We start from the raw sequence: 16,060 nt of genomic DNA, 5'->3' as shown, positions 1-16,060 counted from the left end.
ATATATGTATGTGTGTGTGTGTGTGTGTGTGTGTGTGTGTGTGTGTGTGTGTGTGTGTGTGTGTGTGTGTGTGTGTGGATGAATGTGAGTTCCAGCAGTCACAGCAGGTGGTGTGATTGATTTGCAGAGTAATGGGTCTCATCGTTACTGGCTTGAGGATGCACCTTGCTTTCTCCTTTAATTCCCTTATTTGCTGTGATCTGTGTCACTTCTGTGTCTATCAGGGCTAACTGAGATCGACTACAGAATCCTACTATATTCCAAACATCACAAAGCAGACATACTTTTGCTACTACAAGGAGATTCATTGCACATATGACACATAAAATATGATCAGGAAACATTAAAATATGAACATCGGAAGTTCTTACATGGCTTTCTGGAATACTTAATTCTGATCATTCTGGTCCAACAGATTTCCTACATACAGTGGTTGTTCTAGATTCATGTTTTTCTTATCACTTCTTGTGCCAAATGCGAGTACAAATTGCCTTTGTAAAGCAAAGAGTAACTCCTGTGTAAATGTATTAGGAACTGTGTTTACACTGAATTGTAAGAGCAATATTTTGGGGAAAAAAAATAAAAATTTCACCGACATTAACGCATATTAAATATCCTCAACCACCATTGGCAGGTCTTGTAAAAGTGAATTTTGGAATTCCAGAAAGTCATGAATGTTCACCTGCTTTTGTTGCACTGCCATGTACTTCTGCATTACTCACCTGGAGCTCAGTTTGGAAGAAGAACTTCTGCGGACACTGGGAGCAGTCGTATATCTTGTCCTCCTGTCCGTGGACGGCAAAGATGTGCTGCTGCAGCTTATTGGCCTGAACAAACACTGGGGGGAAAAGGACAAAAGGGAAACAGCAGTCAAACGATTGGCCGAAACGCTTTACCCAAGAGTGTACAAGTGAACTGGCTGTGAAAATAGCTGATTCGATTTAAGAACTAATCCTGAGTGAGGAATTAAAAAAACAAAAAAAAACAAAAGGAAGAATCCATGACTACCAACTTTCACGCCTTGGGTAGGAGAGGGAGAATAAAAATAATGAATTTTTTGGATTTGAGACAATGTGTCGGCACTGAGGAAAGAGGAAGGGGGAGGGGGTGTTCTCAAATGAAAAGCTCTCAAACTCTCTTTATCAGAGAGCAGGGGATGACAGCCGGAGATGGAGGGAGAGACAGAAACAGACTAAAGTATCCCCACCAGACCTTGTGATATTTATCAATAAATCATTCCTCTTTCCTCGGGTTTTTAAATTCCGTTCGTGTATTATTTTTTTTTGTTTCAGTAAACTTAAGTTTGCTGTGTGTGGAGACTATGAATTATTGAGCGTCCCTGGAGGAGAAGGCATCCGCTTACTTATTCATGAGCCACACAGGAATAGTGTTAAAGTTTAAAAGAGGACTGCGTACCTGTAAGGGAGGAAAGGGGGAATAGAACGTGGTGTATCCAAACAACTCGGTAAAGGTGAAAGAAAGATGGAGAACTAATCCGCAAGGAGGAAGAGAGAGAGGGAGACAAAGGGACGGACAAGGCAAAAGAACAAATGATTTGATCAGAGGGATGGAGGGAAGGACGAATAGAGAAGCAAAAGGGAGTGTACAGTGAATATGGAAGGAGCTGGAACTGGGAGAGGAGTAATAAAGAATGGATGGGTGAGGGAAGAAAAAGTTGAATCGAATTAAAAACCAGTGCGAAATTATCTGGAGAATGGCGTGTTGCAGTTCTGGGGACAATATGGCCTCCAACACCAGTCTTTAATGTTGACAAGCTCAAGTAATGATTTCTGATTCCCAAAGGTTAGCTGCCAAACAGTCCAAAGTGACTTTCAAACTTAGTGTGAGGAGACACACACACATTGGGCCTGTTTAACTAAATGCACACGTACACGTAGGGTCCTACCCTGGAGAGAGGATTACACTGCCTTTCTATAAACCTGCCCTTTATTCTTTGCCCTCTCCTCTCCTGAACACACACACACACAGATCTTCTCACCTCAAAGACATTCAGCATGACAACTGGCCTACAGAAAAAGCTAGTATAGTTTGTATGCGATACTTTACAGCGTACACAATGGCCATTATGATTTGATTTGGGCTCTTGTTTGTCTATTCTACTGAGGTGCCTTCTGGTCCACTGAAAGTGGAACGTCTGACAGGGGCTCGATCTGCCCAGGGGTCATGAGTCCCACCAGGCATTGCAGCGGGGAGATCAGCTCTCATTAGCGTTAGCATCAGCTCAGCAGGTCGTCTGCATGAACCGCAGCCTCCTGTCTTGGCGACGTTGAACTTAACCATTGTGTGCTTTTGCATTAAGAGTGTGTCATAATATCTCTCTTCTATCTCAGGTCTAGTGAAACTGATCTTGATTTACATAATGTAATGTAGTTACATATATGTACAGTATATGTGTATATTTTGATCTTATATGCATTTCAGAAGCCATAAGTTGATCCGTGTTCTCAAAGTGAGTCCATCCCTGGTCTTTCTTCTCTCTCACCAGGATGAACAATGAATTTAATAGTTAATTCAGTTCAATTAGCAGGACAAGGAGGAGAAATGGAGCAGAGGAATGGAGGGGAGAGAGAGGGGTGAGTGGTGGCGATGAGGATGAGATTGACAGAAGGGGAGAAAAAGAGAGAGAAGAGATGAGAAAACGAACAAATAAGAGAAACGAGACAGGATGAAAGAGAACATGAAAACAATAATGTAGTAGATGAGACAAAATGAGATGAGAAAACCAAAAAAAGGGAACTGAAAAGACTAAAAATAAAGAAATGAGGCCAAAGAAAAGAAGAGAAATGAGATGAGGAAAAACGGATGATAAAACGGATGATAAATGATCACAAAGCAAGATAACAGAAAACTAAAAAAAGAGAATGAGAAAAAAGAGGTGAGAAAACAAGTGCAAAGAAGAGAATGGAAGACAAAGTAAAGAAGAGATGAAAAAGAGAAGAAAAAAACTAAAATAAAAACAAAAAATGAAATGACAAAAAGACAAGACGAGGTGTGAAAAGAGAAGCAGAAAGACAGCATGAAAAGAAAAAGAGATAGAACAAGTAGAGACAGACAAGAAGCAAAGAGATGACAAAAAAGTAAAGACACTTCTGCATGTAATCCTCCATGAGGGAATGTGCTAAATGGTGCTTAATTGACTGCAGTTGGCCACATGCATGACCATGTGACTGAACACTGTGTGCAGTTACCCTCTCATTACTGGCAGTTTGTATCCCCCACCTCCCCCACACTTTTTGACTGCCCCTGACCCTTCGACCTCAACCCCACCAACCCCCCGGGCCGGACCCCTCACCTGTAAAGCAGACGGGACACTTGAAGGTGCCTCCCATGCCCTCGAAGCTGTGCTCGATCAGGTGACACAGGAGCTTGGCCGGAGAGTCAAACATCTGGTTACACAGCTTGCACTCATGATTGATGCCTTCCTCTGCAACACAAGAGCACGATACAACAGGTTACACACACCAGCAGGGTCAGAAAGAGAGAATGCGAGACAGAGAGACACAGACACACACTGCCAAAAGACAAGGCACGACATTTTTACACATTAACCTTCTGCGAAGGCGTCTCGTAAGCAAGCGGTCGAAGTCTTTTCGAGATCTTTCGAGCAAACAGGGTCATTTTTCTGTTTCTTGTCGTCCTTGCACATCATTTGCGGTCCCAGGCTTATAATCTTCAACTCTGGACAGTATGACCACCCGTCCCATCCCTCCTCCCCCTCCTCTGCCCAGTGCCGTCTCTTTCCCAGCCGGTAATTGCCTGCTGCCCCCCCCAGAGCTGCAGGGTCTGTGCCCTCCCTCTGCCCGCTGCTCTATTTTAAGCCTGCCTGAGTGACATCAGTGCCGCCCCCTGCTGGTGTGGGACAGATGAAAGGTGGGCATCGTGTCCTGGCTGGACACCTCTGCTCTCGTCTTATCACCCACCCGCCACACAGGCCTGAGCCCAGCCCCCCTGCCTGCGCTCCATCAGACACCCGCCGCCGGACTCCCACCCCGATCCCCTAACTGAGCCCTGGGCTACGGTAGACGCCGACACAGATCCCCGTCTTCCCAAAGCGTCCAGCACCCCGCCAGCCCGTGCAGACAGGCCCGAAAAGTCCCGCTGCTGAGCTACGGGGTGCACGGAGGGTTAATAAAGTCTTCAATCATATATCCCCACCATAACCCTGACCTACACCTCCCACCACTCCCTTCCAAAAGCCACCTCCGCCGATTCCAATCTCCGCTCCGTCTCAAAGGCCCACACAAGGGTGCTCTAATCCCTGTTTGAAAGGAGCGAGAGGAGAGGGGGTGGGGGGTGGGGTTTGGCAAGGGCACCGCTTTGGTCTGTCCTCCCCCACTGCCTCCTAAAAGACATTGCGTTCGGGAGGGGTTGAGGATTCCTTTCTGGGAAAATTAAAGCAGCGGCGGACAGAGGTTACAACTGAGTTTAATATGTCAAATGCCTTTTTGGAGGAAAATCTGCTCTAGTTCGGGTGCCAGAGGTTTGAACGAGACCAGAGCGTCTCGAGATACAAGACAGGATCTGTTTTGTGGATGCAGACTGAACGAACACTACGCTCAAGTATAGGGATAAGAGGGATGCAATACCAAGTGAAAAATTGATTCTTTTCTGGGAGAATGAAAGCGGCAGCGGACAGAGGTTATGACTAGGTTTAGTGTGTCAAATGCTTTTGGAGGAAAATCTGAACAACAGTAGTTAAGGGAATGTTTTGTATGAGAGGAGATCTAGTGCATGGCTATGAATGAGCCAAATACTATGCACACAGATAGAGAAAAGTGGGAAGCAAGACCAAAGTGAATGCACAGCAAAAACTTATATTCTTTATAAGCATTTTTGACATGTTTCTCAGATAAAATATCTAAAAACATTTTAGATAAGATTTACTTGGATCTCAAAACTAGTGGAGATTTTTCTGCAAAAGACATTTGACATACTAAAGCTAGTCACACTGCAAAAAACTCATTGCTTAATGAGTTTTTAATGAGTGGTTTTTGACTTGTTTTCCACTTAAAATATGTAAAAACTCTTGAAACAAGACATTTACTAGAGGAGCACCACTGTGTAAGATAAAGAGAGAATATATCTTGAACATAAATGTATTTTGTTTATCCACATTTTAAGTATTAAAACAAGTGATTTCTTTTTTACCAGTGTACAAAATACAGCTATATTCAAAGTACTGAAATAAATGCATCTTTGTGGATGCAGATGAACAGAATGAACCCTACACAGAGAAAAGCAAGTCCAAAACCAGTAATTGTGAAGAATGACACAAGGACAGGTAAAGTAAGAGGATTCCTTTCTGGGAGAGAGGAAGCGGCGACAGACAGAGGTTATAACTGGTTTTAGTATATCAAATGCCCTTCTGAGGGAGGATCTACACTGGAAAAAAAATGAGACTACATCCATTCCATGGATATGGATGGACCAAAGTATATGCACACGGACAGAAACGAGAGGAAAGCGAGACCAAAGTGAAAAATTGGGGAAAATGAGAGAAGGAGCGTTAGAGGAAGAGAATTCTGCTAAAGAAAGCAGAAAGCAAAGGGATAATTGGGCTGTCCAACACAAAGTAATGGTAGCCAAGGGGACTGTGAGCATGTGTGTTTCCATGTGTGCGTGTGTGTGCACTAAAAGTAAGCCTCTCTCTGAGAGAACTGCAGTTGATCAGTAAGTACGGAACATGCCCCATCATCTATTTTCCAGTCTGCGCAGAAACACTAAGCTCTCCACTTCATTGTGTGTGTGTGTGTTTCTATATGAGAGAGTGATGGGGCTACGTTGGGATTACAGTTGCTTGTTACTGCAAACCAGACTAGTGCTGTCAGGGAGAGCATTTGATCAGTGAGGCTGACACAAAGGTCTCAGAGAGGGGGACTGCAGTGTGCTAGGGGAGCCATCACACCACTAAAGAGGAGAAGACAGACGTGTAGAGTGCAGCAGAGGGCCTAGGAAGTGCATGACAACAACACGCTCTTTCATAACTGAAACTAACTGGGGGTTAAAAAAAGAATAAAAGGACTTTACAAGCACTGCAACACATCGTGAAAGGCAAACCGAAGAGATTTTAGAATTCCTTCCCTTCATCTCAGAAAGCATTGATGCTTGGTATGTTGTGTGTGTATATATGTACACAGTGCCGTTTGCACGTTGCCACGTAAAAAGCTTGATTGAAAGCAACCGATTTCTTCCCTTTATCTGAAATCTGATTATGAGAGGGGTTAAACGATTTAACTGCCGTCCACCTTTTCTCCTAAAAGATTTTCACCCTATATACATTGCTTATTAGAGCCTGTGCTAAGTAAAGCAGGAAGGGAGGGAGGAACAGGAGGGAAAATAGAGATATAAGAGCAGGTAGAGGCATGGATGTGCGTCTGAGAGAATATTTAACAGGAATTGAGAGGGAAAGAACAAGAAAAAAGAAAACTGGCCGCCTCTAAAGGTATGCAGCATCTTAATTGAGAAACGGCATGAAGCCACCACACATTCGCAGAATCACTGATGAGAGCTTTCCAGGACATCGATAGAGGGAGGGAGGCGGAGAGGGAGCGCGAGAGAGAAACGGCAAGAGGATCGAATCAAGAAAACAGCGATCGCGCAAACAGATAGGTGGAAAGCAAATGAGTAAAGGACGTATTCATGTGGTATTCCAGGTTGTTATTCCACTGACTGAACAGGCCGACTCTCCTTGCCGCTGCGCCTCTGCAGTGGCTGCTGCTGCAAAGCTTGGCCAATGTGCTTCCAGCTAATTGACCAGAGGGAGCCAGGTGGCGCCCTGGCCTGTGCCGTTCCTCTGGGACGGGCCCATCTATATGAGAGTGCCTCTCTCCTTCCATCTTGCTCTCTCTCTCTCTCTCCACCCATCACCCCCTGTAGCGTGCACTGCACAAATGAGCTGTGTAGATGGGAGCTGCACATCCCATGTGGCTCGGCATCTCTCGCCTGGCCCTGAGGCCCGCGGCCCCGGCCCCGGCCCCCGGATTGATGGCCCGAGCGGTAGAGAGGCAGAGCGGGAGAGCTGTGGGAGAGGAGGGGAGTGAGCTGGGGCGAAAGGGGGTGGAGGTAGCGGGCTTCTCTAGGGGGCGAGCTCAAGGTGTGTTGCCATGGCAACTCAGAGAGGGAGAGCAGGGAGAAGCGGCAGCGTGCTGAGCTTGACCCATGCTGGTGGGGGTGGCAATGTGGGCCAAAACCGAGTGCGCACACACGCACACTCCTACTGCAGGGCTAAGGGGGTCTCGAGAGCTCTTGCATCCTACTCTTTCTTTTCTTTCTTTCTTTCTTATACACAAACAGCGAGAGCTGCATTGCTGAAACAATCCCAGGACCCATCTCTCTACTTTCACACCATACATGCATACAGTGACTCACTCCACAACGTCTCCTTTATACAACTTTCATTCATGCCCAAAAAGTTCAACCCAGCCCTCATTGACTCAACCAAACATACACACGGCCCGACGGCGATGCTGAGAGCAAAGTGGGGGACACGACTAACTCATCCCTGTTCTTTCCTGGCCGTCGGTCTGATTCACACGTTTCCTATTATCTGCAGCAAATATTTCCGGAACGCTCTCTCTCCCGCTCTCTCTTTATCTGGCTGCCAAACGGGATGGAGTCTCCGGCTCCAGATATTTTTGGCAAACGTGGACGGCATATGGAGTTGACCAGCTTGGAATCTCCTATCAGATTACATAACAGTAGGACGCTGGATCCCTCTACCCTGCAGAAACCGACCTTCATGCAAACAAACAAACTCTCCATCCAAAGCACACGCAACCTCTTCGCTCGTCTACTTCCTCCATTGCCATTGTGCGCGTCTTAATTCATGGTGCGTCCTCACTTATTCGCTGCCGTCTGCCCTGCTGCTGTGGTTGTCTTGTTGACTCAGGCTGGTGCACGGATGAGTGTGGTAAATTTCTTCCAACTGTGGCTATTGACTCAAGGCTTAAGCAAGCCATTGAGACGTATAGTCGTCTATGAAGTGACAAACCTGAACTTCACATTAAACCTGGTGCCATATATATGATTATAAAAAAATAAACTGACATACAAGTATACAAATGTGTAGGTGAATGTTTGGCAAACACATCCCAATTTGTATCACCTTAACATGCATTCTTGCGTTTCTATAGCAGTAACAAACTTCAGTACTCAAGGAGGAGACAAAGTTACTATAAAATGTCTGTCTTTAAAGCATATGTCTTTATTTAGGTAAATATCTATAAATGTGTCAATATTTTTATTAACTTAAACTTGCTAATCAAGACTCTCTTTAAATTGTTGCATTGTCTAGGGTTGTGTGCCATTCAGAACTGAATTGGAAATGCCTTTTAAATTCAAAATCAATACCTGATTTTGAAATAAGGTAGCTAACAGAATGTAGAACTACAATTTAAATGTCAATGTAAGGCAGTATAAATCAAATTAATTTGAATTAAAGAACTGTCATTTTTAACTAGAAAAGCAAATGTATTAAAATAAATGTTGAATGATTGTTTTTATTTTTTAGATAGATTGATACACTAGAAAAATACAACCCAGTGCTGGGTGAAATATGGACAAACCCAGTAATTGGGTTTTTTGACCCAGCGTATTTAGATAGATAGATAGATAGATGTGACTGCATTCATGTAAAAATGTGTTTCAGGTTTAATAGTTAATCTTACTGGGAGGTCTTGTCAATATCACACTCTTCATTATGACTGCTGATTCAGGTCTCTGAGCGGCACAGAATCAAATTAGCTTTCCAAAGACTGATTATGCCTTGTTACTACCAGGGTGCTCTCATCCAGAGAACTTCATTACCCATAATGCACTACAGGAGCAGCTGCACAAATCTCACACTGGGTTTAGTTTATCAACCAATGAATTGCCCCTATAATAAACCAACCACATACACTTCCAATCAAAGCGCTCTGTTCTTATCAAGAGCCACCCTCCTAATTTCTTCTCCACCAATCAGTACATATCAGCAGGTCTAACCCCCTATGAGGCAGGCCGGTCTGGCTGCAGTAATGATGGCCACCCAGTGCTCCCACTGAGGCAGCGCTCTCTCATTTCCAGCACACACAGATAAAAAGACTGCACACTGTGCTGCAGATAGAGTCTGCAATCAAAACAGAGCTCAAATCATGGATAAAACATGCATGTTTACCGCATAAAGACCTTGCAATGCCTGAAAAATAGAACAAAACGGTTTTGACCAAGGCTTTTTCATGGCTTAAACACTGAAAGTGAATTAACCGAATTACAAAAATGTAATATGTGTGCCTCAGTTCCCAGGGCAAATTATATGCATGCCCATGCATACATACACACGCAAACAGTAACCCACCCACATCCTCTTGTACATACAAACCACCCTCGACCTCACAGTCACACACACTTGAGGACCTGATTGTTAGTGTGTAATATATGCACAGCTACAGCTATTTGTGTTTTGAATGTTAATTGAATGCTGGAAAGTGCCGGTGGGGGAATAGTTCTAATCAGCATACCAATAAACCCTTCACATGATAAAGTCTTTATAAGAAGCACTTACTCCCATGGCCTCCATATACCTCAACAGTCACTGTACTCCTCCTCCTCTCTCTCTCACCTCTCATCTCTTTCCTATCATCCGCGTGTCCTCGAACCTTCCTAGATGGCGCGAATGCAAAACAGCCGCGTTACAACTGAATCCAACACATGTGACCATATGCTTCAGTGATTAAATAATAGTAAATCTAGACTATAAAAACAAGGAAAGAGAGGCATGTGATGCGAATGCATGAGTTGCCATGGCAACGCAAAGGCATAAATAATACGCTCAATGAAGAATTATTACCCGTATAATAAACTCCTCAGAACTGCCAGGTGACTTGGCCGGGGCCTTGTTAAAAGCAAGAGAGACTAAGCAACACGCAGAAGACACAAATCTATATTTCAAGGTCAAAGTGAGCCGTAACTCCTTTGCCAACTGCAAACTTTTATTGGAAGTGGACACACACGTGAGCGTGCCCGCGCTCGCACAGCCCCAGATTGCTAATTGCAGTATAGAGGGTAATTATGGCTCTGGTGAGTGGTCAGCGGAGTATGTGCTGGCCAGTGCTGTTGGCCGGACCTGGTCTTTGTGGGGTCTTATTGAATTTGAGGCCTGGTGCAGTGAATTTGGAGTTGGCTGAGCTGTTAGTCGGCTGCACACACACTGTCTGTCTCTCTCTAATGCTGCAACCTGCCACACGACTTTCCGAAGACATGATGGGCTGCTTTCGAACACAATGGCTGTAGGACGCAGCTGCCTTTACTATTACAAACACATAATGGTCACATTCAGCAAAATATACATACCAGACCTCTAAAAGGGACAATATGGCTCTGTAAACAGTAAACATTTATTCTCTTTGTGTGCATATGCATGTGTTCATCTGTGTATATTTATATATGTATGCACATGTGCATTTAATCCACACCCCTGGGTGCGCCGGGGGCTTTTTATCCACGCAAGATCTCTCAAATGCAGCTCAAAAGCAATATCCATGAACCATTCCACCACAATTGCTCATTGTCGGTTTGGCCCTTTGGGACACGGCGGATTCCTGGGACTTAATTTGTGTCCCCCCCCTCTCATTCAACCCATTGAACCCAAAACCATATCAGCTGTATAGAAAAACAATCTGCAAAGAATACCTCAATCACACGGACATTCAAACTACATCCTATACTTCCGAAACAGGTCGCCTAAGCCTACCTTCCACTTCCACGTCCCCTTAGCTTGCATCTGTCTCCTGTTTCTTTTTTCTGTATTAGGACACATCTACATCTTTGGTTGGCTGGTTGTGAATTATCTGCTCACTAAGGAAGGGGGAAAAATTCTGAGCAAATATGAGGAAGCAGCAGGATGCTAATAATGCACCTCCAGCTGTTCAAGTTAACCTGCAAATGTGTCCATCTGTACCTCCAGAGAAAGAGGGAGACAGAGAGAGAGAAAGATGAAATGCAAGAGAGGATAGAGAGGGAGGGAGTTATACGAATGAAAAGAGATTGAAAGGATAAATGCGCCCACATGAAAAAAACAATGATGGAGATGGAAATAAAATGGTGGATATTTTGAAAGAACTAAGAAAAGGGGGACAGTTAGATTGAAGGGAAGAGAGAGAGAGAGAGAGAGAGAGAGAGAGAGAGAAAGAGAGAGGGGCCCTGGCAGTAAGCCGGCTCTATGTGGATGATTGTGAGCAGTCGGAGTGACCTTGCTGCGTCTGGACCGTCCCCGCCCCCTGCCCTGCGTCCGACTGTGCCCTGCCTTTGGACCCTCACCCAGGGCCAAAACACACACACTGCCATCCTGCTGGGGCCTCTAGGGAACACAGGCACCGTGAACATATCATATTAAACACACACACTTAATATCTCACTAAATAATGCTTGCACATATGCACAAATCACACATTTAATGAAGACACTACATCATTTGTAGGTCATGTGTATGAACCTCTGCCAAAAACTCCCATGGACGCCCCCTCCTCTCCCTTCCATCACAATCTTTCCTCTCACTGTTCTCACACAGTTGGTGCGTCTATAGACTCTTCCTCTGTAAATACTGTCATATCAAAGATCTTCAGTGGCTGTTTTATGTGGATGTTTACAAACTGATCTGAGACACATCATCAGCACCGATGATCAGAGAGCCGAGACTGTTAGGGGAGTTCATTGAAAAGAGAAGAGCTGCGGTTCCCTACATATCTGCACGTATCTGTGAGGGAGAAAGGGGAATGCTCGAGCGCAGTGACAGGGGAAGAATGGAGGAAGTGATGGAGAAGTGCAGAAATCCAGGTTATCAGAGCTGGTAAGAGTGTGATATATGTAATTAAAGTATTAGATTAGTCACATCCGCTCACCTACAAGTGTGCAAAAACAAGTCTTTTTTGCAAGACTTTTTAATTAAAAGTGAACGTCGTTGTTTCTATGCCACTAGCGGCACCAGTGGAATTGCCAAAACAAGAGTTTCTAAACAGGTTTTGCAAAACACCCCTGCCATCCCCTCTCCGCTACCTGACACTAGTGAACTCATAAAATGCATGGAATGTAATTTATAATTAAAGAATTGTCTGTGAATTTGACCAGAATTTGCCTCACATCACATGAAAAATTGAAGTGTAATGGCTAGAAGAGGAATTTACTGAATTGTAGGTAATCAATCAATCAGTCTACCTGCCCATCTATCCATTAATCTGGCATTTAAATGTTTCAACAATTTTTAAGCTTTTAAACTATTCTTTTATGTTTTCAAGTGAAAACGATATATATGTATAACTATACATACGTATACTGGTGCATCTCAATAAATTAGAATGTCGTGGAAAAGTTTATTTCAGTAATTCAACTCAAATTGTGAAACTCGTGTATTAAATAAATTCAATGAACACAGACTGAAGTAGTTTAAGTCTTTGGTTCTTTTAATTGTGGTGATTTTGGCTCACTTTTTACAAAAACCATACCAATTCACTATCTCAACAAATTAGAATATGGTGACATGCCAATCAGCTAATCAACTCAAAACACCTGCAAAGGTTTTCTGAGCCTTCAAAATGGTCTCTCAGTTTGGTTCACTAGGCTACACAATCATGGGGAAGACTGCTGATCTGATCAGAGAGGAAGGTTTGTGACAGGAAAGCTGCATCATGTGACCAAAAGTTAAGAAAATTGCTATTGAAAATAGAATATAAGGAACTAGAACTAAAAATGAAAAATAAATATTTAACAGCATGTATGTGTGTGTGTGTATATATATATATATATATATATATATATATACACACACACACATACATGCTGTTAAATATTTATTTTTCATTTTTAGTTCTAGTTCCTTATATTCTATTTTCAATAGCAATTTTCTTAACTTTTGGTCACATGATGCAGCTTTCCTGTCACAAACCTTCCTCTCTGACACAATTACTTTTAAAATCAATGGAGTCGCAGCATTCTCTGACGTAGCGTAAACTCTGGTCCTGCCCAAAATGCCACTTTTTGTTTAAACAGACAGTGTTCTGAAAGCCTTTGTTTACACTCTCTGAAATGTCAGTCTACAAATGGTTTACTACATACTCCACTTGTTTAGCTGGTATAGAAGAAAGTATTTTAACACCGAAAAAATAATACATACACAACCTTGTTCATTACTGTGCTTCCTCAAATCATGTGCAGGAGCCGTGTTTGCATCTCAAATGACTGTTCTATCCCCTGTGCAGGGCGCTGCCTTTGATGTGACTTAATGGAAAGGTTTCTTTCTGCAGATTAGGGAATAGGGAACGATTGAGCAGTTTGAAAGAAGGCTCATCTTCCCTCAGGACTGCAACATGCTCTATGCCTGCATGATATCTTCTCTGCATGCCACTTCCTCTGAGCCTTCATCTCCCAGCATGCCTTGCCCAGCTCCTCTGAGTCTAAATCTCCCAGCATGCTTCTCCCCCCCACCCCACCCACAGAGACTGGCCAGGTCAAAGTCCACCTGTGAGTTACCATGGTTACCCAAACCCATGTCTTTTGTGATGCTTGTATCACATACTCAAATGCAAACCAATCAAAAAATAATGCTGTATTAATTATTCGAAGGCCAGGATTAAATATACATGTGTTTAGAGATTTGTTTGTGCATTCAGACAGCAGCAGGGCTTTTAAAACCACCATCTTGGATACGGCATTCCCAATTCGGACAATGACTCCCAGATGACGCTGATGTACTTACAGACACAGAAAACAAAAGCCCTCATTTCCTGCTGTTGGAGAGAATCGTAGTTGCTCAGGCTTTAAAAAGTGTAAGAATGTGAGAGAATTGTTTGAAAAACAGCTAAAGATTCTCATACAGAATGTTTCCTCACAATCTTTATCTAATTTGTTGTTCAAATGCAATTTGAATTACAATTATTTACAAAAAGGATATCTGTGATTTTTATGTACTGATTTAGATAGATCTAGTAGTTCTTACTAAGATGGCAGTGTGTATTTTCCGGCTATGGTGGTTATGGGAGGTCATATGCTCTGGGCGTGTGCATCAAAAAAATAGTAAGAAATGAATTAAGATGAGGATCATACCTGATGCTGCTAAAGTGGCTGTTCTGAACAGTCCAGACCTTCTGTATTGATTTAATTCTCTTTTTAAATCAGATGGGATGCCAGCAGTACTTGAACCACCAACTGTCCCAGAAAAGTTTTTGGCAAAAAGATCTACATTCATAGTGAAGGTGCACCGAAAGGGCAGAGAAACAAGAAATGTAGCTTTAGTTACAGCATTCGGCAAAGGTCAGAATAAACCAGGAGTGTTATGAAAAATAATATACCCCACACATTTCTTTCCAAATGGGATTAGATATCAGTCCCCTGAGTTTGTCGAAAATAAGAAATCAATTTGCTCTATAATTCTTACAGAGGTTGTCTAATTTTCCACAGACGTGTTCAAATCAGGATTAAAAATAAAACACAAATTTACCTGAACTCCTCAGGGGAAATTAGTTTAGTCCAAACAGTTATTTTGCCACTTTTATTTGAATTTTTTCTGACTCCTTATATCCCAGTCCATGCAACTCCCTCACGCTTACTTTCTGTCCCAGACAGACTGTTTGAAGGTGAGCAGAAACGACCACAAAAAAACACAAGCAACCACAAAGAAACACCAAATACTAATATTAATATCAGGGTGTCAAAGATTTGAGTTATTACAGATGACAAAGCATTAATCGGGTGAGCATGGGGCGTGTTCCCCTGAGGTGTGACACCAAGCTGGATGTTCAAAGAGCCCAGTCGAATAAAAATCAATATTAATGCGCACACATCCAGAACAAAGGAAGTATGTCAGTGCTTCTGTTTAGAGGATGCCTTTTCATCCTAACTTAAACAATTTTTTTCTTCTTAAACCATCGTTCATTCCCCCACTGAGTGGAGGGAGGGGGTGTTTGTCCCCCTGGGAGAACTCATCTGTCCCACCTAAAGAGTCCTCAGTCAAATCAAAGCTCCCAGCAGCCCAAGGGCCCTAATTCAACATGTCACATCCACATTCACGGGAGTGAAACGAGAAGGACAGCACAGGAGGGGGTGCATACTCCACTCCCCCCCCCCATTTCTTTCACTTTTCCTTCCCAGCTTTCACACAATGTTTACCATCTTCATTCTTTTCTACTTTTTAAGGTCCTGAATCTTGGCAGACAGATCTGGATCAATCTTTGGTGTGAGTCTGAAAACATGTTTTAACTTACCTATGAATTTATCTTAATGAAAGAGAATCGGATTTACCATTTATTTTTATTTATTTATTTATGTTTGACTTTTTTTGCTAAAATCTAGGTATCTTTGTACAGTGTTGGGTAGATTACTTACAATCAGTTACTGATTCCAAATTACATGACAAAAATTGTAGTTAGTAATGTAATCCATTACATTACACATTTTTAGGTAATATAATTATGACTACTTTTAGTTTACTTCTGACCTATCTTGTTTATCACATTGATTTAAATAGAATAATCTCGCATCATATTGATATAAAAATACAACGAGTAAGAAAATTTATTCCATTTGTTGTTAACAACATGAAGTTCATTAAACATCATATTACATCAAGGTTTTTTTTAATTTGTTTACCTGCATGCCATGTGACCATAACCAACATCAGAGAACCATGAACATGCAAATGTGATACTTCATTATTAAAAAAAAATATTGTAAAATCTCAGGGGTACTTCAAATAAAAACATATTAGGCGAAAGAGGATTAGATGACAAAAAAGTCAAACACCTTCCAAAGATAATAACCGAGTGATAATTCAAATAAAATGTGTGTTCATTAGTTGATGCAATATTGAAACACTTCTTAAACCTGAAATGATTTTTGTAAATCCAGTGATCAAATGCTGTGTAGCCATCAGACTGATGACTGATCTGTGTGAATGTCCACAAAACCGGAAGATTTTCGGAAGATGGAGTGTATATAGAGTATATTTAATTTAAAAGATGAAAAAGAGGAATTAGGGAGAATCAATAAATTATGAATAAATTATTGCTATTGT

The 16,060-nt window shown here is 42.5% G+C and overlaps 1 protein-coding gene across 1 annotated transcript in view; it reads right to left on the bottom strand.

Moving 5' to 3' along the window:
- The window catches only part of znf423 (zinc finger protein 423), a 174,080-nt gene that overhangs the window by 22,340 nt on the left and 135,680 nt on the right, over positions 1–16,060 (bottom strand). Inside the window, exons 7-8 of the mRNA XM_016230807.1 lie at positions 3,314–3,445; positions 723–838 (exon numbers count right to left, since the gene is read on the bottom strand). Of these exons, the coding sequence (XP_016086293.1) occupies positions 723–838; positions 3,314–3,445 (248 nt within the window). The remainder of the gene's footprint in view (positions 1–722; positions 839–3,313; positions 3,446–16,060) is intronic.

The sequence above is a fragment of the Sinocyclocheilus grahami genome, unplaced genomic scaffold, assembly GCF_001515645.1.
Source record: "Sinocyclocheilus grahami isolate Dianchi unplaced genomic scaffold, SAMN03320097.WGS_v1.1 scaffold377.1, whole genome shotgun sequence".
Lineage (NCBI taxonomy): Eukaryota > Metazoa > Chordata > Actinopteri > Cypriniformes > Cyprinidae > Sinocyclocheilus > Sinocyclocheilus grahami.
Note: the sequence above shows the minus strand (reverse complement) of the source record. Positions and strands in the feature narration are given on the sequence as shown.